We start from the raw sequence: 26,952 nt of genomic DNA on the forward strand, positions 1-26,952 counted from the left end.
ATCTAATAAAGATAGTGGAAAAACAGAGAGAGATTTGTCAGGCCACACCAGTGTGCCCTATGCTAACTAATCATGATGTAGACATAGAAAACTCTGAGCCAATAAAACCACATCGTTCTTGACTAAACTCACGGAGGCTGGCTCAGTGAGAGACTGAAATTTGATGCATCTTGGATATGTTGCAAAACAAGCAAAACGCTGTGGTCCACAGAACAGCAAGTGGAGTTTGGAAGTTGAGGGTCATATTAATAAAGAAACCAGTGCTGGCCACCCCAATCTTTTCCAGACATTTTAAAATGGCCGTGGATGCCAGTAGGGGGCAGTGCTACTACAAGACGCCAATGCAGGAATAGAGAGGAGAGTAGGATATTTCTCAAAAAAACGAAGTCTGTGCCAAAAAAGGTATTCCACTATTGAAAAGGAAGCCTTTGCATTGCTAATAGCCCTTCAGCACTGAAGTATATGTCAGGAATGGCAATAAACAAAGATGAGTTTATACGGACCATAGCCCACTTGCGTTTATAGAAAAGTTTAAAACCCGGAACACAAGAGTTGGGAGTTTATTATTACAACAGTTCAATGTTAAAATTGTACATATTCCCAGAAAGGATAATGTGATAGAGAATGCTTTATTACACCTTTAAGGGCTGACTAATTATCAATGCAAAGACTGGCAGGGGAACAGCCTGGGCTCGTGTGCAGTCAATTTCAGCCCCACTTGACCCGGAGTCATAACACAAGTGAATTAACTAATAATTCTTAGCAAAATACCCTTAGTCTTGGCCCTTGGCTGCACAATAATTACAGTCACCGGGTTTGTAAATATAAAAGCAATTACTTTTTATTAACAAGAACTGTAATGAAATATGCCGCAAATACAACTGATTAACTATTATCTAAATCCCCACTTTAGCACAGGAACATAGGAATTAGGAGCAGAAGTAGGCAATTCAGCCCTTCGAGCCTGCGCCAACATTCAATCAGATCATAGGTTATCTCTTCCTGGTCTCAAATCCACCTCCTTACCTGTTCCCCATTTCCCTTTAACGTGTTTTTAAAAAAATAAATCAGAAAATAATTTTTTCTTCAGAAATTACATATTTAATGACTCAGATTCCACTGCACAATGGGGCAGCCAGTTCCACAAATTCACCACCCTCTGTGAGAAGTAGTTCCTCCTCATTCAGTTCTAAAACCTACCACCTCTCAACCCATATCTGTGACCTCTCGTTCTGGATTGCCCCACAAGGGGGAACCTTTGATCAATGTTTACTTTATCAATCCATTAGTATCTTATATACTTCGGTTAGATCCCCTCTCAGCTTTCTAAACGCCAGCGAGCATAAGCCCAAACGGTTTAATCTCTCCTCGTACGTCAACCCTTTCATCCCCGGAATTAATCTGGTGAACCTCCTCTGGACTCCCATACCAGTCTCCCCGAACAGGCGCCGGAATGTGGCGACTAGGGGCTTTTCACAGTAACTTCATTTGAAGCCTACTTGTGACAATAAGCGATTTTCATTTCATTTCATTTCAATGTCATCACATCCTTCCTCAAATAAGGAGATCAAAACTGGACACGATATTCCAGGTGTGGTCTCACCAACACCCTACAATTGCAACAACACTGCTCTACTTTAAAAGGGGAAAAATGTCTTGGGTTCAGATGGTGGCTTCTAGCACCTTATTCCTCTTCATCAGTTTGAAGTTTTACTGTGATACATTCTGGTCTCGGTAGTGTCAGAAATGTAGCACTCACAGCCTTTCTGAAGAAAACACGGAGGAGAGACTGTATGTCCTTGTCCCTGTGTTTTCAGGGGTCAAACCGAGCTCCTTGGGACTCTGAAAATCATTCCACTGGGGCAGGATCCAATCACCACCCACTACCGGGCAGAGTATGGCCTTTTTGTCAATTAATCTGCCACTAGCCAATCAATCGAGCCGAGTCCCACCCCATCTCTCCATCTGGTGCCAAAGCTCCTGTTCAAACTAGCAGAGATTTCTCTCCTGCAACTTCGTAATTCCTCACTCCTCTCTGTTGCTCGACTTAAAGGCACATGTCTATTAATCATCCATGCATCAAAAATAACAGCAAAATAAAAGGGGAAATAAGGGAATAAACAGGAAGGACCCTTACAATATGAGGATGGATGAATGGATGTGTGTTTGTGATTTATGTCTCATAATGAAACATCCGTGCCCTGACGTTTCACTTCTTTTGGGAAGATAAAGGCTTTCCCTGTTGATTCCCTTATTTCCATTTCTTTTATTTTGCGATTATTATTTTGATCCATGGATGTTGAATGGGATATACCTTTAAGCCGAGCAAAGAAAGTGAGGAACTCAAAAGTTATAAAAAGTATGCTGTGCTAGCTTTTGAACAGCCGAACTCAGAATTACTGGCACGGGAGTGATTCAGTTCGTTTGATTGGCTTGTGGCCAATGAATTGGCAAAAGGCCGTATTCTGCCTGGCAACAGGCAGCAATTGGGTCCTACTCAAGTGGGATGGTTTTCAGAGAACCAAAGAAAGGACAGTCGGGTCCTGGACGCTCAAAGAAAAGGCGAGTCTCTCTCCCTCTTCAAATAGCTGCATAGCTGCTGTATTTCTGAATTTACAGAGAACCTGGATGAATCTACAGTGAAAACCATTACAGACTGAAAGCAGCAACTTCTAACTGAAAGCCTAGATTGAAGGAAGGTGTGCTGGAAGATATCCATCCAAAACAAAGACCCTGATCCTTTACTTTCATCATTATTTTTATACCCCTTTTTTCCCTCTGTTTCTCGATCTTGTGTATATAAAATACATATATATATATATATATTTAGAGGGTGGGGCGAGTTAAAGAGGGGGGTTAGGAGTTAGATAATAGTTAACCAGTTTTATTTGTTGCATTTAATTATAGTTGTTATTAATAAAATTAATTGTGTTTAAATGTACAATCCTGATGACTGTAATTAATGGGCAGCCAAAGACTTTGGGTGTTTTTCTAAGAATTGCGTGTTAATTTCAATTGTGTTAGAACTCCGGTTAAGTTGGGCTGGAATAGACCGCGTACTAGCCCAGGGGGTTGTAACAACAGTTATATGAGAAATCTGTACCTAGAGCACAATAGGTACTTGAATAGTGAAATATTTCTGTGCTAAACCCAAGGAGACCAATCGGAGGATCTCTGACACAGGTAATCCAGTGCTCACAGATTGTTACAAGTGAAATAGGACCGTTCACATGCTAGTGTGGCTTTAGGATGGAATTTAAAAAAAAACACTTTAGTCCAATGTTGGATGAATCCTAAATCGAACACGGAGATGTGTTAGGATTTGCCGATTGAACTGCATATTATTGGGAAAATGGATTTAAACTTTAGAAGTGGCTCCCTTGAGGGTTCAGGATACATTCGCACCCACAAATACAACAGAAGCTTGAAGAACCTCTATCCTAAGTAACAAAAGCTTCAAAGAACAATCAAAATGTTGCATTATTTCCTTGGCAGAAATGTTCCCTCTAGCTGCCTGTGACCCTTTGCAACACTGCATGGTACTGTGAAGACTAACTCATTTGTGCATGCCCACATCTTGAAGGGGCTCCTGGTCACCTTGGCCTAGTTTACCCTGCTCAGTAATTTCTACACCGACATCTGGCCATGCCCCCTACACAGCTCAGAGGGAAAGTTGCGTGGGAGTGAAGGGCCGCAAATTAATGAGTGGCATACCCTCACTGTGGGTGAAGCAAAATAAAAGAGGCAAGGACAGGTAAACTATCAGGCAAACCCCAGATGTTACCCTGGGGCGCAATGGCAATTTTATACATACCTAGTATCCGACACACATCATCACAGTTCTGGTTTATTTCGTGTAACCATCGCTTGACATTTACAAAGGATTCTGCGCTGGTGACATCATATACTACTATAACCCCATGAGTGCCTCTGTAATACCTGCCAAACAAGAAGAGGTAAAAGTTAGGAGGCACAGATTGCTTTTGGTATAGTCAATAGCCTATTACACTTTTAGTGGTGTACGTTTGAGAGACCATGACGCCGACACCTGCCCGTATTCCTTATGTTTATTCACAGCCAATGTGGATAGCCAACAAGTCATTGAGGGAATCAAATCTCATCTCTCAAACTTCAACCCTTTAAAGATGAACTTCCAATTGAGCACATATTCCAGATCGACACAGTGCAGTAACAAGGGAGCACTACAATGTTGGAGGCACTGTTTTTCAGATGAGATGTTAAGAGTTTGAACACATGATGTACTAATTATGTCATCGGCAGTTTGGGCAGACTAACAATCAGTCTATTCTCGCAGCCTGTGAGAAAACACCGTTCCAATAAAGTTCTTATTTGTACCTTTGTAATCTGAAAGCCTATCCTTCAACAATACCATAAAGAAACTGGCGATGAGAAATCTAGAAAAATAGTTGATCACTGCACAGGCATCTGAAAAGGATTAGGATGAAAAACTGCGCTAGACCAAAGCTGACAATGGAGGAGGCACCAAATAACAGCAGCAACCATCAAAGGAACCAAAATTTAAACAAAGATTTTGGTGAAAACAACATCAAAAGAAGCTTGCCACATGCTCTGGCTGGAAAGTCCTGGGACAGTGCTCCCTCTACTATGGGTAGCAAGTAACTTCCAACAAAAGGTTAGAACTGGGGGTGTTCCAAACTCGAAAGGGAACAGGCTATGCTCAGGGTTCTCTTGTTTGGATAGAAAAAAAAGTGAGGTATTGCTAAAAATTCAGTGGCATATTTATGCTTATGCAAGCCTTCATAAAGTAAAATGGCGGGAGTTTTCGACACGATGGAACCATATGATAAAGCACCAAGTTCTGGAGCCTATACACTGAAAGATTCAAACATTTTATCCAGGCGAAGAAAATTTTGGCAGACACAGTAGTCCCGACTTAAATGAGCATGATGGTTGGGAGGGGGTTGGGGGGGGCCTTCAACCTCCTGCGAGGTCTGGTGCAACAGAAAAAGCAGGCTCAAAAACCTATGGTGAGATTGAAATGAAAAAATGAAATGAAAATTGCTTGTCACAAGTAGGCTTCAAATGAAGTTACTGTTGTGGAGTTATTGCCACTTCTCATTTTAACCTTTGGTCATTGCAGAGCGGTTCAGATTCCATAAACGTAATCAACAAGATGGTGAATCGTTCACACAATTCATAGCTACTTTGAAGAAATTAGCTGAACACTGAATTTGGAGATAGCTTGAACAACATCACTAGAGACAGAATAGTGCGTGCGTTCAGATCTAAAATAGGCTGTTAACAGTAAACAACTTAAACCTAAAGAACATTTTAGAAGTCGCGATCTCCATGGAATTAGCAACTAAGGAAGTCCAACAATTAAGTCTGAGCATTAAAATCCACAAAATGTCGGCAGAGGCCTGAACACCCCTGACACAGGTTCAAAATTGCCATTAATGTGCAAAACCGGGCACTCAACAACGGTTTGCTGTAGTAAAGATGCAAAATGCAAGAATTGTGGTAAAATGGAGGACATTGAACCTGCTTGTTAGAGAAAGAACAAGTTTCAAACTAGAATTATAAAAAGCAAGAACCAAATACATGAAATGGAAAACTGGAAAGAGAAAAATATCCACATGATACAAGAGTCATAATCAGATGACAAACTCTCATTGAACGCGTTAGCCATTAGGGGCATCACAAACCATTACTGGGTCACTCCTTTGCTGGCAGACAACCGGTGAAAATGGAGGTGGACATTGGCACAGCCGTTTCATGGTACCAGAAACTGTTTACCAAGAGAAACTATGACCTATCGCCTTAAAACCGTCGCCGGTAACACTTAAAACATATACGGGGAAAATAGTGTTATTGAGGAGCCGCATTAATGTAAAGGTGCAGCTCAACGGACAGACTGCAGACATGTCGCTGCACATTATTAACGTTAACTATCCAGCCCTAATAGGGAGAAACTGGCAAGTGAGAATCAAGCTGAACTGGGCTGAGGCGACTCTCATGTCAGAGTCCAAAGCAAAAACTTCAAGGAACAGATAATAGCTGCTGAAAAAGCTCTAAAAGCAGCTGGGACCAAAACAAATGTGGTTCAATATCGAAAAACAAAGGATGAAAAGCTTACGGGAGATGCACATGAATGCTTTGACAAAAATGAAGGTCATATATACTGGAGAACTCAAAAGTGTTTTCAAGTTGATGGCTATTCACGTGGGCGAGAATCAAGGCTCAGGCTTGGCTCATACGAGCTGCACAGGAGGGAAGAAGTATCCATGAACAGTTTTGTTCAGTACCAGCAATAGGAGCTACTCAGATGGCATTCTGGTTATATACACCATGGCACAGAGCTGACTCATGCAGACCAGATGGTCCCAGGTTTGATTTGATCTGTGTAGAGTTCGCATCTTCACAGGGGCAGCAGTGACGGATTTGCAATCTGCATCAGTCAGTGCCCGAAGCTCAGGGTATGGGGGAGTGGGAAGTGGGTTGGGGAGGAGAAGAACCAGTCTTGGCTACTGGCAGCTTTCTTTAAAAAAAGGGCATTCAAACAAGTTGCAGAAATGGATTGATGTTAATATGCTGCTGGAAGAAATACCATTAAATTATAACTAATTGCTCAGTAAGTATTTACTGGCATCTAAATTCTAAGAACTATCAGCTATAAAACCCACAACAAATTGAGGCAGGGAATGCCTCTTTGCCACAGTTTGACTAAGGTAACGAGTCATAAGGGCAGCTGACTCCCTCACGGAATCTGGAGAAGGGGAAAGAGGGCTGTATGCTGCATAGCTTCACATCGGAACAGGAATTGGCCATTCAGCTGCTCAAGCCTTTTCCCACCATTCAAATGACACCTTATTCAAGTGTCTTAATTCCACATATCTGCCTTTCCTCTGTATCCACTAATAACTTCACCCAACATAAATCTACCTACGTCTTAAATTTCAATTAACCCCCAGCAGCTCAGCTCTTCTAGTGAATGAGCTCCACATGCCCACTACACTTTCGGACTTCATTCTCGATTAGCCTGGCTTCAATTTTAAGATTGTGACACACCAGCAGCGCAACCTGATGGCTGGGAAAAGCTGTACCTGCATTGACATTAGATATCCACAGGATACTGCTTTTTGAATGTCATTTTTAAGATATCTAGAGTTCCAGACTTGTGGATATTATCAAGTACATCAACATAGAAGTGTTAAATCATGATCTTTGTCAACAGTAAGTCAGTGAGTAGCACTCTCGGTTTGGAGTCAGAGGGCTGTGCACTCCCGACATCTCATCCCAGTGGTTTGAGCTCATAGGCCGATACTACAGTCTATACTGAGGGAGTGTCGTATTTCTAATGAGGTGATTAAACAGCCTGCCCCAAAATTTGGAGATATCCCATACTTCAAAAGGAGAGTGGCCAATATTTACGTCTTCAACCAACATCACTAAAACCGATTGTCCTACATCAGTCATTTTCAAACGGTGGGTCGTGACCCAAGGGTGGGCGCAGGCAGGTATCGGGAGGGTCGTGGGGCTGAGTGCCCCGACGGTCGCAATTGCGGGAAGTAGTGTCCAATGGCCGCAACCGGCTTTCAGGATGTTAACATTTTGTTAACAGCAAGCAAACAACAGGACTAAAGAATTTTAAAAGGATAATTTCATAATAAGGAAGAGAAGGCTAGAGACACAGGCCAGGATCTCTCAACTAAATCTGGAGAGAACTTCTCAGGAGAATCCACTCCAGGACAAAGCAGTGCTGATGTGAGCTCCAGGGCCTTTGGTGAATAGCCCATTACGAAGCTGAAATCAGGAACAAAGCAGTATAAAGATGTTTTTTTAAGGTATAGCTTTATTAATTGTGCCAATGCAAATCAGGATGCAAAGCCCATGTGCATTATATGCAGGGAAGTACTGGCAAATGAAATTTTTAAAACCTCAAAACTTCAAAGGCATTTGAAGACTAAGCATGACGAGTTTGAAGACAAACCTCTTAATTTTTTTCAACGGATGCAGTGAGAATTTAAATCGTCAGCTGAAGTCCTTAGCAGAAATGCAACATTAAATGACAAAGCAAGTGAGATCGTGAGCACCAAGCAGGCTCACCAATCACATTAAAGGTATGCAAAAATGGTGGATTGCGGAGTTCGGCTCGTGTGGGTCACGAAGGATGGCAGGTTGGTAAAAATGGTCCCGGGCAAAAAAGTTTGAAAAGCACTGTCCTACATCATCACATTGAGAAACTGCCTGCGTGCAAACAGACTGTGGCATTTCCTACATCAACAGTGACTACACTTCAAGAGTACTTCACAGGCTATAAAGTGCTGTGGTTCATCCTGAAGTTGTGAAAGGTGCTATACAAACGCACGTTCTTCTTTCTTCAGAAGTACACGCCCTTCCCTTGACTATAAACTAGAACCAAACAGAGGTCCAAGTAATAAGAAGCCAGTCACAAAGGAACAGAGGAGTGAGGATATGCCAAAATTACAGACTTTTCCACAGAGATTAAATATTAACATAAATGAGGAATATTTTTGAGAATGCAATTTTTGTTCCAATTTAAATGTCAGCCTCCTTCAATCTCGTTTCCAATTGAGCACAAGTCAAGTCTCACAAAGAAACTGAGCTCAGTGAGGAAACCACAAAGTCTGAGCGTATATTCTACATACCACAGATCTATGTCTGAACATCATTGGCACTTTCTGTGAATATAAAAATCTGTCCTTGCACCTGACCACATCCATCACTCAATGGCAGAGAGACAAAACAACAGATAACTCGCAATGCTGCAGAGGCCTCCTGTGTAACTTAATCTCTGGGCACATGGCAAGCATCTCCTCCATAAGTTAGTTCCTGATCAAGGCAGGTGCCTCAGTTATAAATTAGTTCCTGGGCACAGCGGGGATCTGCATTTCACGGTCTGCCTCACCATCAACAAGTACTGAACATCATGAAACGCAGACTGTGTTTGTGCAGTAGATAAGAATCAAATCTGCTGCAGACATTGAAGGCCAATACAGCAACACTGACATTCAAATTGGAGGATATCATAATCCTTATATACACTTTTGGTTCAACCTACTCTGGAGTGTTGTGCCTCTTTCTGGTCTCCCCACAAGGAGAGCTACAAGAAAGAATTCTATCTTAAATAATCATGGCTTGGATTATTGTATTGCAGACACCTGCAGCTGCTGTCCAATAGCAGCAATGCAAATTCACTTGGGAGTCTGCGGCCTGGATCTAGGTGGAGAAAGTGCTGGTTGGAGAAATCTAATTTAAAAAAAAAAGTTAAAGTGCCCAAATCTTTTCCCAATTAAGGGGCAATTTAGCGTGGCCAATCCACCTACCTTGCACATCTTTGGGTTGTGGGGGTGAGACTCACGCAGACATGGGGAAAATGTGCAAACGCCACACGGACGGTAACCTAGAATCGAACCAGAGACCTCGGTGCCATGAGGCAGCAGTGCTAACCACTGCACCACCGTGCCACCCTGGAGAATGCTAATTAAATGAGCTGAAAGTTATCCATAGTTGAAGAGTTCCTTAAGAAAACAATGCAGTAGTTCGCAAGGTGAAATTTTCCAAGCCATGCTTGTATAAGGAAGCTGCGCTGTAGCTGTTGAACATGGTGGTGGGTAACAAACAGTAGAGGGTCAGGGTGAAGAAATTGAGTTAGTTCTGTCCAGTCTGGTCTCAATCAAAAGGCTGAATTCGGATTTAGAAATTCCTTTAGTTTATTTCAAATAGCTTGCAAGCTTACACTCCCTCTGATGAAGGCAGGAGACCCATGTCTCTTGAAACTCCCAGAGCGAGTGAGACAAAGGGGGGCAACACATGTGGTCTCATATACATTCATGCAGTATCAAGTTCCACATACACAAATACAAGATTTCGATAGGCCCTTTCCTTGACCTGATCATACAATCTAACTGCCACTGATTCTGATAGGCTCATTACACATACCTTTCCTTCCTCTGGGCCTCTGCTTCCCAGCATCCTTTGTGGCATCCTTTGTGCAAAGAACCAGTCTCGATAGCCACCCCTCCCCCTCTCGCCATGCTTTGCCAATCTCTTTCATAGAAGGTAGTGGTAGTAGTGGTAGTAGTAGGGGACTTTAACTTTCCCAACATTGACTGGGACAGTCATAGCATTAGGGGCTTGGATGGAGGGAAATTTGTTGAGTGTATTCAGGAGGAATTTCTCATTCAGTATGTGGATGGACCGACTAGAGAGGGGGCAAAACTTGACCTCGTCTTGGGAAATAAGGAAGGGCAAGTGATAGAAGTGCTAGTGAGGGATCACTTTGGGACAAGTGACCATAATTCCATTAGTTTTAAGATAGCTATGGAGAATGATAGGTCTGGCCCAAGAGTTAAAATTCTTAATTGGGGCAAGGCCAATTTTGATGGTATCAGACAGGAACTTGCAGAGGTAGATTGGGGGAGACTATTGGCAGACAAAGGGACGGCTGGTAAATGGGAGGCTTTTAAAAATGTGTTAACCAGGGTGCAGGGTAAGCACATTCCCTTTAGAGTGAAGGGCAAGGCTGGTAGAAGTAGGGAACCCTGGATGACTCGAGATATTGAGACTCTGGTCAAAAAGAAGAAGGAGGCATATGACGTACATAAGCAACTGGGATCAAGTAGATCCCTTGAAGAGTATAGAGATTGTCGAAATAGAGTTAAGAGGGAAATCAGGAGGGCAAAAAGGGGACATGAAATTGCTTTGGCAAATAATGCAAGGGAGAATCCAAAGAGATTCTACAGATACATAAAGGGGAAAAGAGTAACTAGGGACAGAGTAGGGCCTCTTAAGGATCAACAAGGGCATTTATGTGCAGAGCCACAAGAGTTGGGTGAGATCCTGAATGAATATTTCTCATCGGTATTCACGGTGGAGAAAGGCATGGATGTTAGGAAACTAAGGGAAATAAATAGTGATGTCTTGAGAAGTGTGCATATTACAGAGGAGGAGGTGCTGGAAGTCTTAAAGCGCATCAAGGTAGATAAATCCCCGGGACCTGATGAAATGTATCCCAGGATGTTGTGGGAGGCTAGGGAGGAAATTGCGGGTCCCCTAACCGAGATATTTGAATCATCGGCAGCCACAGGTGAGGTGCCTGAAGATTGGAGAGTGGCGAATGTTGTGCCCTTGTTTAAGAAGGGCAGCAGGGAAAAGCCTGGGAACTACAGACCGGTGAGCCTAACGTCTGTAGTAGGTAAGTTGCTAGAAGGTATTCTGAGAGACAGGATCTACAAGCATTTAGAGAGGCAAGGACTGATTCGGGGCAGTCAGCATGGCTTTGTGCGTGGAAAATCATGTCTCACAAATTTGATTGAGTTTTTTGAGGGAGTGACCAAGAAGGTAGATGAGGGTAGTGCAGTAGACGTTGTCTACATGGACTTTAGCAAAGCCTTTGACAAGGTACCGCATTGTAGGTTGTTGCAGAAGGTTAAAGCTCACGGGATCCAGGGTGAGGTTGCCAATTGGATTCAAAATTGGCTGGACGACAGAAGGCAGAGGGTGGTTGTAGAGGGTTGTTTTTCAAACTGGAGGCCTGTGACCAGTGGTGTGCCTCAGGGATCGGTGCTGGGTCCACTGTTATTTGTGATTTATATTAATGATTTGGATGAGAATTTAGGAGGCATGGTTAGTAAGTTTGCAGATGACACCAAGATTGGTGGCATAGTGGATAGTGAAGAAGGTTATCTAGGATTGCAACGGGATCTTGATCAATTAGGCCAGTGGGCCGACGAATGGCAGATGGAGTTTAATTTAGATAAATGTGAGGTGATGCATTTTGGCAGATCGAATCAGGCCAGGACCTACTCAGTTAATGGTATGGCGTTGGGGAGAGTTATAGAACAAAGAGATCTAGGAGTACAGGTTCATAGCTCCTTGAAGGTGGAGTCGCAGGTGGACAGGGTGGTGAAGAAGGCATTCGGCATGCTTGGTTTCATTGGTCAGAACATTGAATATAGGAGTTGGGACGTCTTGTTGAAGTTGTACAAGACATTGGTACGGCCACACTTGGAATACTGTGTGCAGTTCTGGTCACCCTATTATAGAAAGGATATTATTAAACTAGAAAGAGTGCAGAAAAGATTTACTAGGATGTTGCCGGGACTTGATGGTTTGTGTTATAAGGAGAGGCTGGATAGACTGGGACTTTTTTCCCTGGAGCGTAGGAGGCTTAGGGGTGATCTTATAGAGGTCTATAAAATAATGAGGGGCATAGATAAGGTAGATAGTCAACATCTTTTCCCAAAGGTAGGGGAGTCTAAAACTAGAGGGCATAGGTTTAAGGTGAGAGGGGAGAGATTCAGAAGGGCCCAGAGGGGCAATTTCTTCACTCAGAGGGTAGTGAGTGTCTGGAATGGGCTGCCAGAGGTAGTAGTAGAAGCGGGTACAATTGTGTCTTTCAAAAAACATTTAGATGGTTACATGGGTAAGATGGGTATAGAGGGTTATGGGCCAAGTGCGGGCAACTGGGACTAGCTTAATGGTAAAAAACTGGGCGGCATGGACTGGTTGGGCCGAAGGGCCTGTTTCCATGCTGTAAACTTCTATGATTCTATGATTCTATAATTTACAGTGCAGAAGGAGGCCATTCGGCCCATTGAGTCTGCACCGGCTCTTGGAAAGAGCACTCTACCCAAGGTCAACACCGCCACCCTATCCCCATAACCCAGTCATCCCACCCAACACGAAGGGCAATTTTGGACACTAAGGGCAATTTATCATGGCCAATCCATCTAACCTGCACATCTTTGGACTGTGGGAGGAAACCGGAGCACCCGGAGGAAACCCACGCACACACGGGGAGGATGTGCAGACTCCGCACAGACAGTGACCCAAGCCGGAATCGAACCTGGGACCCTGGAGCTGTGAAGCAATTGTGCTAGCCACAAGGCTATAGTGCTGCCCCTTTTTTTACGCGCGGCCGAGGAACAGCCCCCTTTTGAACAATGCCCCCGTGTACCGACAGATGTGGACGCCATTGTTAAAAGGCGCTCCGATCTTCACGGCCCCCCAAGCGATCCCCAGCCCACACACACTATGAGAGGATCCCTGGCCCCTCCCAGCCCACACACTCCCAGCCTGCCAGGGCAGCACCCCACCCAAAGGGCAGGCATCTGGGGCCTCTGAACCCTTGGGAGACCCCCACGAGTACTGATTTGCCTGGTCTCCGATTGTGGGGACCAGTGCTAAACGGCACTTGCCCAAGGCCTCCGAGATCCCTGCGACCCAAATTAATGCCCATAATGCACTATTCTAACTGGTCATCCCAGTCTAATGCTCTTTTCTTTAGTTCAATTCCTCATTCTCTCCTTTTATCATTCTATGATAACTACTATGCCGCCTCCTAACCAACATTCCCTTCCGCTACCCGCCGACAATGGGACACCGGTGGCATTGTGGCAGGTGCATTGGTCTGGGTTACGCTACACCTCCGTTCCGTGCAGGTGGAGAACAGACATGTTATACTTTCTGTCACCTCTGCCACAAGGGTCTCTATCGCTAGAGAAAGGTGTGGGTAGGTATTCCCCCTAATGGTCAAAAAGTGTGCTAACAATTCGCCAGACCAACAATAGTCCTGTTGCTGTCTCGGTCCAAATTTGGAGTTTGGTTAGGCATACAACTCCCAGTGTCCATGATAAACATCCCCGGGTTAATAACCTGCATCAATGTCTGGTCTGAACGACCATCCCGCAATTCATTACATTCTGTACATAAACACCTCATCACATTTTTACAGCCACTGGCTCTCCGTCCGGGTTCCTTCTGGTTTGATGGTCGCCAGTAATGGGATGTCATCTTGGTGAGTGGTGATGGGCCGAGTCTATCGGCATCATCCGAGCCATAGTCATCTTACAACACACATTAAGGCATCCAATGATTATACAATATACAATTATAATAACAAGTATTATCAATCCATGCATCAGGTAAAACCCCATGACCAAGCTAGGAGAGCTGACTCTGAGCTGAATCCTACTGTAGGGTTTATATCCCCCTTCTGGTCGAACTGACTAGCAGCTATCCCCGATCCTTATCATGTGTGTGTATACATGTCGTGATTTGTAAACTGTGCCCGGAAATCAACTGTAAATTCATCCATCCCGCAGACCAGTGGCGATAGATTCTGCCTCAAGTCCAATCACCGTGAACCATAGCTGTCGCTGCTCAGGAAGGTAACACAATAGCTATATCCGTGTGTTCCACTACCTCCAAGGCATCTGATTACCTTGGGGTAGCAGCACCTTAAAGGCTTCCTCATGTCCCTTAGAAACAGCACACAACTCAGTCCATCAGCGACCAAAAAGGTTTTCATCCCTCACTGGTATTATTTATGATATCATGTACTATCCACTGATTGTCTTGCTTTATGAATTGCACAGGCTTCAATCAATCCTGTTTTTATTCCTGACTTCCTCACACTAACGTCCAACATTGTACTGAACCATGTCGTCTGCCAGCCCCGGTTTACATGAGACAATACTCAGTTTTCTTCAAATCCCTTTTGTCCGTTATCATTTTCCTTACAGCATGGAGTGTATACTTGCCAATATTTGTTTGTTTGTTTTTCTACTTTGCAATAACACCACTTGCACATTCAATACAGTCAACTTTTGGGGTTACAACCCAATTGAATCCATACATAATAGTCCCTAACAACTTACAGGGCATTTCGTCCGTAATAACTATTACACTCTCCAATGCAATATCGTTTGCTGCATTGGTTACAAATTTCCCACCATGGCATCAAGCTGCCAAAATTCCTAAACTATTGTCATTTAAAATGCGGGGGATCCTCGTCAGTCGCTGCTGTCTGCCAAGACACTGAATAACTCCACCGCGTAGTACATACCCCATGGAGCCCACAGATCATCCATCAGCTAACGTGCAGTTCGAGATGTCTGACCGGAGGTTTCACTATTGAGGAATAATTTGATATTTGAATTCCCTCCGTTAAATAGCCCTCAATCGTACTTATATCGATTGAAATTAGTTTTCTAATCCGCCAGACTGGCCTTTGATTTCGTCGAGACGACCTTACCTGACCATGTGTGAGTGATAAACTTCATCAGACTACGAGACAAAGGAAAACCAACATGGTCATTTTCCAGCTACTCACATCGTGGGCCCATTTCCTCTCTGTGTCCGAGATCAGTTTAATTCTAATTTCGCAGATGACCAGTGGTCGCCTGTAGAAATCCCTCCGCTGCCACCAAATGAAGAAATTGAGTTCTTTCTGTCCAGTCTGGTCTCAATCAAAAGGCCGAGTTCAGATTTAGAAATTCCTTTAGTTTATTTCAAATAGCTTGCAAGCTTACACTCCCTCTGATGAAGGCAGGAGACCCATGTCTCTTGAAACTCCCAGAGCGAGTGAGACAAAGGGGGGCAACACATGTGGTCTCATATACATTCATGCAGTATCAAGTTCCACATACACGAATACAAGATTCCGATCGGCCCTTTCCTTGACCTGATCATATAATCTAACTGCCACTGATTCCACTCATTACACATTCCTTTCCTTCCTCTGGGCCTCTGCCTCCCAGCATCCTTTGTGGCATCCTTTGTGCAAAGAACCAGTCTCGATAGCCACCCCTCCCCCTCTCGCCATGCTTTGCCCATCTCTTTGTTTATTCCCTGCAACCTGAATTAATGTCCTTAATGCACTATTCTAACTGGTCATCCCAGTCTAATGCTCTTTTCTTTAGTTTAATTCTTCAAGGGCACAGAAAGGGACGGAATTACAGATAAGCCATGATCTGACCAAATGGCAGAAAATACTCAAAGGGCTGAATGACCTACACCTGTTCCTACGTACAGAGACTGAGGGGAGGTGGGGAAAAAGAACACAGTCCGTGGAAAAGGTTGAAAACAAAATTGAAATTCGCCTATACTGTACCACCTGGTGTTTAACTTAATTGGGGGGGGGGGGGGGGGGGGGGGGGGGATGGGAGGCCTGGGAAGATCTGGGAGCACACCACAAACTCGCCCCCTTGGCAGTAAAAATGTGGAGACCAGGGAAATTAAAGACAAGGAATCACAAACTAGAATAGGGAGACAGATAATAAAAGTTGTTACGCAATGAAGGCAACCATTTACAATACCAGCAATACTCAATAGCTTACTGTTCACAATGATATGTGCTCGCCCAGCACCATGTAGTTGTCATGGACACCAATTACTCCTACTGACACTAGCAACCAGTAGGGATTTTCCCTTATTGACAACATACATCTGACGTACACCCAGGCTGAAAGAGGAAGAAAAAGACTTGCAGCGAAGGACATACACAAAAAGCATAAGCCAGCCTTGTACGTGGCTACTGATTTTCATTGATCTAGTAACCGTGGGAAAATAAAGGCAGCCAAGCTCAGGACCAGCTTGGCACAAAGCACAAAATCCACTTAATGCAGAAGGCAAGCGAACGAAAAGTGGGCACCAGAAAGTGGCTCCCTGCAACGGAGGTCACTTTGATTGTACCTACAATCTTTGGAATAAAAAAGGTTTAAATTGCTGTAATTATGTCTGAGATGCGCACCACAGATCAGCACAGGCCTTTGTCATCCTCTGCCATTGCCCTCAGCACCTCTTCCCCACAAACACAGACCCATTGGGCTGAATGATCTGCTACACGTTATATATCCGTAACAACACAACAAATCCTGCTATTGTTCAGTAGCTGATCTCACATTGTACTCGGTGGAATAACCTCCTGACCCCCATCCCTCAGGAACAACGAGAGGTTCAATTTTACAAACTGTCAGCTCTTAACTGCTTGGCAGAGGAAGGGCTGTAGCACTGGGAGCACATCTCATCTGATTTCAAAACCCACTCGCATGTCGTAAAACTTAATACCTTCGTCAGATTTTGATTTTTACATCTTGCTCAGATAAAGGCGAGCCTTCACGACAACACATCAACAGGGGAAATGATTGCTCAAAAGTGATGCAGTGGAATCAGTAAGGGGATGTGGAGGGTGGAAGTATGATTAAAGAAAAGCAAAAGGCAGTCATCAACCGCACTGCAATTTAAAACAATCCTAGGGTCACTGCTCAAGTCATTAACTTGGAGAGTTTAAGCCACTCAATGATGGTGTTGCCGATAAATTGAAATTTAAAGGAAACAAACTTGTGTTTCTGATCATGTCCGGGATCCCTGATAACTCTTGCTCAGAGAGGGTGATGCCAGTTAGCCTGCTAATAATCTACCTGGGACTAGTGGCACACCAGTATATATATATATATATATATATATAAAAATAAATTAATTAAAAAAAATATATATGTATCACTCACACACACACACACACACACACACACACACATACATATAATGCCCAATTGTTTGTCTTTTGCACCAATTTGAGATAAACAAGCATTTATACGCTTAGATGTGGTGGCTAATTGGCATTTGCACAAAAAGTGGTCATCAGCACATGGTGTTATTCATACAAAACAGGGAACAGGACATTTGGTAATCCCAGGTCTCTGAATGCTGCTTGCCTGATGCTCCAGACAATAATGCAAAAATGCCTTAAAAAGCATTTGTGCAAACAAATGCAGACAAAAGGTTGCATGCACTGAGTCAAATTGAGAATTAATTGCCTCCATGCTGCGTGCCACCGTCTCTCAAACTATGCTTAGCACTAGAAGATCCAAGGATTGAATTGGTCTATAAGCAACTGTTAATTTTTAAACTACTTAAAACCAGTAAGGGCATGCTGTAGTGGAAAAGCTAATAACATTTTGGTGTTTTGATGCCTATTCCATGCATTTCCAATTCCTCCAATTTGCAAGATAATTTTTTTTTTTTTTAAAGTGGTTTGATATGTCACAAAAGGATTTTAATTTTATAAGTTGCTCAATTAAATGTGACCTGTTAATTCAGGCAGGTACCACATCTGAATTGGGGATTTGCAGAGGGTACAGGGCACATATAGCAGATCTTCAATCAAAGTCTCCCAACCATAAGACCTTTTTTTTTTACACCAAGCTATGTGCAGTTCTGGAATCCACATTATAGGAGGGATGTGATAACACTGGAAAGGGTGCAAAGGAGATTTACCAGGATGTTGCCTGGGTTGGAGAGTTTTAGCTATGAAGACAGATTGGATAGACGGATTAGCTATGAAGACAGATTGGATAACCTTACAGCAGCGGAGGTTTAGAGGAGATGTGAGGAAACCTTTTCACCCAGAAGGTGGTGGGATTCTGGAACTCACTACCTGAAAGGGTGGTGGAGACAGAGACCCTCATAACATTTAAGAAGTGTTTAGATGTATACCTTGGCATCGCAAGTGCATAAGGCTATGTATGGGCTAAGTGCTGAGAAAATTGGATTAAATACTTAGGAGACTGTTTTTGACTGACTCAGATGCGATGGGCCAAAGGGCGTTTTCTGTGTTCTAGCCCTCTGATTATCTCTTGCACAGAACTGGTGATATATACTGAAAGGAAGAGGGCAGTATTTATCCTTTCTGGCATTCGGATGGCCATACGATTAATTCCGTATTTTATCATATCTGAAAATAATTCAACCAACAGATCCTAGAAGTGCTTTCAGATACTAATAATAATCTTTATTATTGTCACCAGTAGGCTTACATTAACACTACAATGAAAGTACTGCGAAAATCCCCTAGTTGCCACACTCCAGCGTCTATTATACAGGGGGAGAATTTAGAATGTCCAATTCACCGAACAAGCAAGCCTTTTGGGACTTGTGGGTAGAAACCAGAGCACCAGGAGGAAACCCACGCAGACACAGGGAGAACGTGCAGACTCCGCACAGTGACCCAAGCCGGAATCGAACCCGGGACCATGGCGCTGTGAAGCAACAGTGCTAACTACTGTGCTACCGTGCCACGCCTGTAAGAGTAGGATATTTGTAGAGTACAATAGGATTAGAAAAATTACACAGCCACGGGATACTAGTTAATTCATATTTTTAAGAATGAGAAGAGAAATTGTTTTTGATATTGATGCCACTTTTCCTTTGGGCTGTTCATACCTGATACCGACCATCAGTGGAAGGTCTTGCAACTTCCCACTCAGTCTGTGCCTTGGGAAGCAGAAAGAAAGCTGGCAGCTGAACACAGGCTCAGGCTGGGGAGGAGCTCATGTCTGCTTTATGGTTATGGATCATGTTTTTCTGTTTCCTGGTAACCATGGTGAGCACAGCACAACAAAAAAGACACAAGGCTCTGCAGTTAAAGATTATACCCATCACTGTTGGAATAAACTCAAACTATATGCATGGCTCAAGATGTTTTGTAAGAAGTAAGGATTCAGATCCATGAGGTGGTTAGGTAGTTTTTGAGCTGCACCAGTGGGAGAGGATGACACAGTGGTTAGTACTGCTGCCTCAGCGACCCGGGTTTGATTCCAACCTCGGGTAACTGTGTGGAGTTTGCACATTTCTCCGTGTTTGTGTGGGTTTCCTCCCACAGTCCAAAGATGTGCAGGTTAGGTGGATTGGCCATGCTAAATTGTCCCTTAGGGTGGAGCTGCAGGTATAGGGTGGAGGATTGGGCATAGGTAAGGTGGTTTTTCGAAGGGTCAGGGCAGATTTGATGGGCCAAATGGCCTCCTTCTGTTGGGATTCCATGATTGTAATTCAATGACAGTCACCACTGACCACTCTCCTGAACATGTTAGCTCAGCATCTTCTATTTTAATTTAGAGTACCCAATTATTTTCTTTTTCCAATTAAGGGGTAATTTAGTGTGGCCAATCCACCTAACCTGCACATCTTTGGTTTTGTGGGGGTGAAACCCACGCAGACACGGGGAGAATGTGCAAACTCCACACAGACAGTGACCCAGGGCCAGGATCGCACCCAGGTCCTCAGCGCCTTGGCAGCAGTGCTAACCACTGAGCTACCGTGCCGCCAGCTCAGCATCTTCAACACATGTCTCAAATAGACCACTGTTGAAATAGAGTAAAGCTCTACCTAAAAAAAAAAAGGTCCAATCCCGGGACTTCCGGTGACGGTGATCTGCTGAGCAATCACACATCAGATGGCTCTCCTCCAGAATACAACCAAATAGGCACTTTTTTAGCCCGGAAATTCGGACTTATTTCACCACAATTAAGAAACGGGAGAGAATAGGAACAACATGCCAGGAAATGATAGCTTGGTCAAAGGGGCAGTGACGGTGGCATGTTCGCAGACTGCTAGCAAGGGGCACTTTGCCTCCTACGCTAACACAGACCACCATAATCGCTGATATCCAAGAAAGACAAAGACCCGACGGAATGTGGATCACATAGATCCATTTTGCTGCTTAACGTAGATGCGACAATACGCGCAAAAGTCTTGGCCAAGAGACTGGAGGACCATGTACCAGAATTGGTCACAGAGGACCAGATGGGCTTTGTCAAGGGTAGACAGCTAACTGTGAACATCAGACGGTTGCTGAATGTGATACTGACCTCATCCGGAGAGAGAACACCAGAGGTGATCGTCTCCCTGGACGCAGAAAAGGCGTCGACAGAGTTGAATGGAAGTACCTTATTGGAGCGATTTAGGCTAGGGATGAGGTTCCCCTCGTGAAACTCCTGTACAACACCGCCAAAGTGAGCATTCGGACCCACACCACCAGCTCTGAATACCTCCAATTGCACAGAGGCATGAGGCAGGGATGTCCGTTGTCCCGCTTCTGTTCACCCTGGTAATTGAACCCGTGGCGATTGCTCTGCGAGATGAGAGAGATTGGAAGGGTACCCAAAGAGGAGGCAGAGAGCACAAAGTCTCACTCTATGCGGATGACCTGTCCTACACATCTCAGACCTGCAGAACGGCTTGAAGGAAATCATGAAGCGCCTGGAAGAGTTCAGGGCTTTTCGGGCGACAAACTCAACCTGGGCAAGTGCTAGGTACTCCCCGGTGAACCTGAACGGGGGAGGACAGAGCTGGAGGGTCTACTATTCAAACTAGCCCAAAACTAATTCCGCTACCTTGGAATCCAGATAGCCAGAGACTGGACATGGATCCACAAGTGGAATCTGACCAGCCTGGTGGAGGAAGTTAAAAAGGACCGACAGAGATGGGATGCACTCCCGCTCTCACTGGAAGGAAGGGTGCAGACGGTCAAGATGAACGCACTGCCAAGGTTCGTCTTCCTGTTTAGATCCATACCGATCTACATCCCAAAGGCCTTTTCCCCCAAGGAATAGATAAAATGATGATGGTGTTGTGTGTGCAAGCGTGTGTGTGTACACACATCCAGCTCAGTGATGGTAGCTACGCTAAAAACATCGGCTTAACCGAGGTGTCCACCAGAGCCCCCATCTGCGACAACCACAAATTCCCACCAGCCATGCTCGATGCCACTTTTAGGTGGAAACAGGATGGGCGGACGCTGGATAGCCTTCTTCGCGCACAACCTTGGACGAGCTGGAGAGACGGGACCTACTGAATGGTCAGGAGCTCCGGCGTCTACAAATCAAAAAACATTCTTCGCAAGGAGACGGCAACGAGGTACCCTAGGGCCCTAAGAGACACAATGCTGGAGGAACTGCTTGACGCAGACAGTATGGAGAAAGGGAACTGTGGGGACATTTATGGATGAATTTTAGAAAAGGCGAAACACCACTAGATGGAGCAAGACAGAAATGGGAAGACGAACTAGGGACAGAAGTTGGATGGGGACTTTGGAGCGAAACAGTAAGTAGGGCCAACTCTACCTTCTCCTGCGCAAGGCAAAGCCTCATGCAGTTTAAAGTGGTGCACAGAACACACCAAACCAGAACCTGAACGAACAGGTTCTTCCTGGAGATGGAGGACAAGTGTGAACGATGCCAGGGAGGCCCATCCAACCACACCCACACGTTCTGGACCTGCCCCAGACATGTCGGGTTCTGGATAGCCTTCTTCGAGGGAATGCCCATGGTTATGGGGGTGAGGGAGGAGCCATGCCCGAGAGTGGCAGTCTTTGGACCAGCCAGAGCTACATGTGGGGAAGAGGGCCGACTCCCTAGCTTTTGCTTCCTTAATCGCACGCCGGACAATCCTGCTCAACTGGCTATCAGCAGCACCTCCCACAGCTATGGACTGGCTGGCAGGCCTGTCGGAGTTTCTCCATCTGGGGAAGATCAAATACACCAACCGAGGGATGGACGAGGGCTTCCACAAAGCATGGGGGGCATTCATCAGCCTTTTCCAAGACCTGTTCGAGGCCAATAGCGGATAGGAAGTGAAGGAGGGCAGGGAAGGGATCAATGGGGGCAGATGGGACCACACAGAGCTGATAGGAACAAGGTGCGGGTGGAATGGGGGGGGGGAAAGAGCAGCAAGAGAAATATCAGAAGGGGACATGGAAAAAGAGCAAAGAGGGGGCCAGAGGGCCCCCAACAAAGCCATAGGGGCAACAACAACAAATACAAGATGAACGATAGACTATAACATATACGATGGAAGAAAGGGCCAACTTAAAGCTCAAATAACAAAAAGGGGAGGGACGAAAGGGGGGACGTTGAAAGAAAAACATGTAAATTGTACATAATAACCGTCTCAACCGCCTCTTTACAACACCTGTTGTATAGTGTACAGGTGTAAAAGTCAATAAAAATATTTGTAACAAAAGGTCCAATCCCTGCTCAGATTCAACTTAGCTATCTCAGCTGGGTCAGGTGGTCTGTGATCAAATAGCTGACACCTGCAGACTAAAGCTCGCACATTTAATTGGCCACTTGGTAGAAAACTCTACATTCCCACTGAAATGATCCAAAAAAGCTGATGAAGGACATTTTTTTTAAAATCCTGGAGAATAAATGGCGTTTTTCCGACCACTGTAGGTAGATAAAAAATAAATTCAATGATGAAATTCACATTTGAAGGAAGCTTGCATCTTGAAGTGCGAGGATGCCTTTATAAACCCCTGTTGTTACACTCCATCCCAGGCAGCAGGACTAGCGACAGAGATTTACGGTTTTGGCAAAGAGAGAGCGAGAGCATAGAGAAGAATAATTTTTTTATTAATGACCTGGAACTCTCGTGTCTAAGAAGGCTGGTGGAAGCGGAAAGCGAATCGGATAGGCGCTGGAGGGAAATAAACTTGCAGGGTGATAGAGTAGGGGAGTGGGAGTAAGTGGATTGCTCTAGAAAGCCAGCATAAAACCGATAGGCCAAATGGTCTCTCTGTGCTGTAATGACTAGCTTCATAACTACAGCACGGGCAGCACGGTAGCATTGTGGATAGCACAATTGCTTCACAGCTCCAGGGTCCCAGGTTCGATTCCGGCTTGGGTCACTGTCTGTGCGGAGTCTGCACATCTTCCCCGTGTGTGCGTGGGTTTCCTCCGGGTGCTCCGGTTTCCTCCCACAGTCCAAAGATGTGCAGGTTAGGTGGATTGGCCATGATAAATTGCCCTTAGTGTCCAAAATTGCCCTTAGTATTGGGTGGGGTTACTGGGTTATGGGGGTAGGGTGGAGGTGTTAACCTTGGGTAGGGTGCTCTTTCCAAGAGCCGGTGCAGACTCGATAGGCCAAATGGCCTCCTTCTGCACTGTAAAATCTATGATCTATGATCTATAACAACTTTCTCAAAACATGCAAAATAATTGATGCCTGGCCAGAATTTGTTTAGTTAGCCATTAACTACTTCACTAAATTAGCTCATAGTATACCAACATAAATTTCTAATTTCCTGAATTAGTTTGAATAAAACAAAACAAAAAGAAGACATTGAATAAAACAAACAAAGAAAAGAAGACATTGGCTTCCTTTCAATAACCATTTTCACATTTTACATCACATCTCTCCAGCCCAAAGCGATTGCTAGATAGTGAATGAGGGGGAGAGATTTTACAGTGTAAAAATTTGCTTTTTCAAAAAAGTAACCATTAGGCAGAAGATTAAACCCAATGGCGGAAAAAAATCAACACTAAAAATCCACCTAACCTGCACATCTTTGGACTGTGGGAGGAAACCGGAGCACCCGGAGGAAACTGCGAAAAGGTACAATTAGGTTAGGAGCAGTACACCACTTTCCAGTTCGAGGAACTCCCACGTGAAATTTCATGTGCTGTGCTGCTCCTAATTGCCCGTACATTAAAGATACTATGTGACATAGATTGGGCAAATTAAATATTTACAAACCAGACACAAACCTCCAAAAAAACAAGATGGAAAAAAGCCGCCAGAACATCCTACAATTCAACACTGATGAGGCCAAAAACATTTTGTGCATCTTGCTTCAGAAACTCCACGTCCTAACCAATTTCAATTTACCGATCGTGACACAACACAACATCATTGCCCGTCGTGAGCTTTGAACCCATTCAGGCCAGCTTCAAAACAACCAAAGTGCCTCAACCAAAACTTTCATCCATGCTTCCATCACTTCCAGGTTTGATTTCTCCAATGCTCTTCTTGCTACTTCCACTGAACATTCAAACACTACTTTACCCAAACCGCTGCCACGTCATATCGTGTGCGAAATCCCATTCACCTAGCATCCCTGCTCTTGTTGGCTCAGTGTGGCCCCAAAGTGCTGGGACTGTTAGAAACAGTCTTAGAAACCAAGCCATTCTTTCCAAGATGGCGCCGGAGCGAGGCGACTTCTTGCAAGCTGTGCCCACCATACCCTCTAATTCTATCTTTTACTCTTGTTATATTCTGCAGTCTCTCCTTCCTTCCCTATGTACGGTATGCATTGTTTGTACAGCATGCAAGAAACAATACTTACTGTATAACAATACATGTGACAATAATAAATCAAATCAAATCAAAAAGCCAGATTTACGAACACCACAAACTAGGGCAGTGGAATTGGATGATCAAGCTATGAAATTAAAGACTTATTTTAAATACAGTGACATTTGTTGCAGGCACTGAAATGTACTGCATGTAGGAACAATGGGCAAAATAGGTCACATAAATGGTGCTAAATAAGTTAATGAAATGCAAAGGTGCCTAGATGTTAGTAGACTTGGTGGTTATTGCAGAAACAAAGGCAGAACAGTAAAAACAGTGGAATTTGCACTTGGGAGTACTGTATCCAGCCCCTAATAGTTGAGACACAAGGGAGGTAATAAAACAGTGTTGTGTTTGGTCTTCTATATCTTATGAAGGAATCCACCAAACACCTCGACTTCTCCAAACCAGAATTTTTATTGGAGTCTTGTGTGGTAAGATAGGAATCTGTTACAGAGCATGTTACCATGGAGTCTGCTTATTACTCCTTTGGAATCTGCACCTAGCACTGACTATTGACTTGTATGTTTTGTTACCCTCTCAATCTTCTTAAGATGACCGGATGGGTCTCCCCTTATATGGGAGTCACTGGTCACATGACCCTGATCTCAAGACTGCATGGTGTGTCTCCACTGCCAGCTGCTGGTTGGAGGTCACACGCCATTCATCTATGATCTAGCCCATAAGCATATCACCACAGAAAGGAACCAAAAGGTTTGAGTTACGAGAAAGAAGGGGCATGACTTTGGCTCGTCAGCCTGTAAAGGCGGCACAAAAGTCTTCAGAAATGTTAACATTACCTTTGAGCACCCAAAGATCAGCTTTCCCTGATCATCCGGAGAAAAAGATCAATTAAGGGAGTGGAAAAGGTAAATCCAGACTATTATGAATTCAGAATACGCAACAGGAGCACTGGTTCTCATTAGTGAAAGGAAAATTAGGGCTGATCGTGAAGTCCTTTACACAGTCAGTGCGCAACACACAGAAAGGACCAACAGATAGAGAAGCAGAGAATCATAGAAAAGTTACGGCACAGGAGGAGGTCATTCAGCCCACCTTGTCAGTACCAGCACGAAGACATCCAGGTGCCCTTTCTACTCCCACCTTCCTGTACTGGGCCCACAGCCCTGTAGCTTAAGAGTACTTAAGGTGCAGATCCAGGTACCTTTTAAAAGAGTTTAGGGTCTCTGCTTCCACCACCAACTCAAACAGCAAATTCCAGACTCCCACTACCCTCTGCGTAAAAAAGCTCTTCCTCATGTCCTCTCTACACCTTCTGCCACTTATCTTGAATCTGTGTCCCCTGGTCTAGAATTCTCCACCAAGGGAAACAATTTTATCCTGTCCACCCTATCACTTCCCCTCATAATTTTGTACACCTCAATTACATCACCCTCTTTGTTCCAAGGAAAATAACCCCAATCTATCAAAAAAAAACATTGCTGAGGGGGAATCCAGGGCCTTTCAGGATGAATGGACCAAGATGGGTCAAATAGCTTTCTTTATTCATAATTACTATCATCGCTACATTAAAGACAGGTCATGCTGACTGCACAAATATTAGAACCAGACTAGATTTTAAGGCTGTTCCAGCCTGAAAATAAGGAACGGCTTCCTGGGAAGATTTGTCATCATTCTGCATTTTTAAAAAAATTTAATAATTGAAAATGAAAGTGCCAGCATCAACTGTAATTGGACACTCCTACTTTCAGTTCAGTTCCAGCAGTTGCAAGACTAAGCCCAGCTCAGGTCCTAATGTATGTACACTTTACCCTGCATAGCCACATTGTGGCTGATAACCACAGCCTGTGTTCACAAACAGTTTAATGATTCAAACAAAAAAATCTCCATTTACTATTCTAAATAACTCTCTAACTCTCCTTCCAGCTTGAAGACAAATGTAAAACATAAGGATCAGCCCAAAGGCTAGCTGGAGTCAGCAGAACGCACCCCAGTGGAGACAGAACTTCCTGTAACTGCACAAGTGCGGCTTTCACCAGCGGATGTCGACAAGAGGGAGTGCCTTTGAACCCATTGTGGAAAATGAGAATGAAGTGCCTGTGAATCTGATAAAAGCAAGTACTGAAACTCTTTCTGAAACAACCACATGAAGAGTTTAATCACTGGAGGTAAACAAGGGAAAAAATAAGAAACGGGCTAGTCAAAATTCTAATCACTCAGACCCTGAATTACTACACCTTACCCAACAGTGAAGCGTGTGAATGCACAAAATCAAGAAGGAAAACAGAAAGA

The 26,952-nt window shown here is 44.2% G+C and overlaps 1 protein-coding gene across 1 annotated transcript in view; it reads right to left on the bottom strand.

The window, feature by feature from the left end:
- The window catches only part of rab35b (RAB35, member RAS oncogene family b), a 93,846-nt gene that overhangs the window by 11,482 nt on the left and 55,412 nt on the right, over positions 1–26,952 (bottom strand). Inside the window, exon 4 of the mRNA XM_072498417.1 lies at positions 3,815–3,939. Coding sequence (XP_072354518.1) covers positions 3,815–3,939 — 125 coding nt within the window. The remainder of the gene's footprint in view (positions 1–3,814; positions 3,940–26,952) is intronic.

This window comes from Scyliorhinus torazame, chromosome 1 (assembly GCF_047496885.1).
Source record: "Scyliorhinus torazame isolate Kashiwa2021f chromosome 1, sScyTor2.1, whole genome shotgun sequence".
NCBI lineage: Eukaryota > Metazoa > Chordata > Chondrichthyes > Carcharhiniformes > Scyliorhinidae > Scyliorhinus > Scyliorhinus torazame.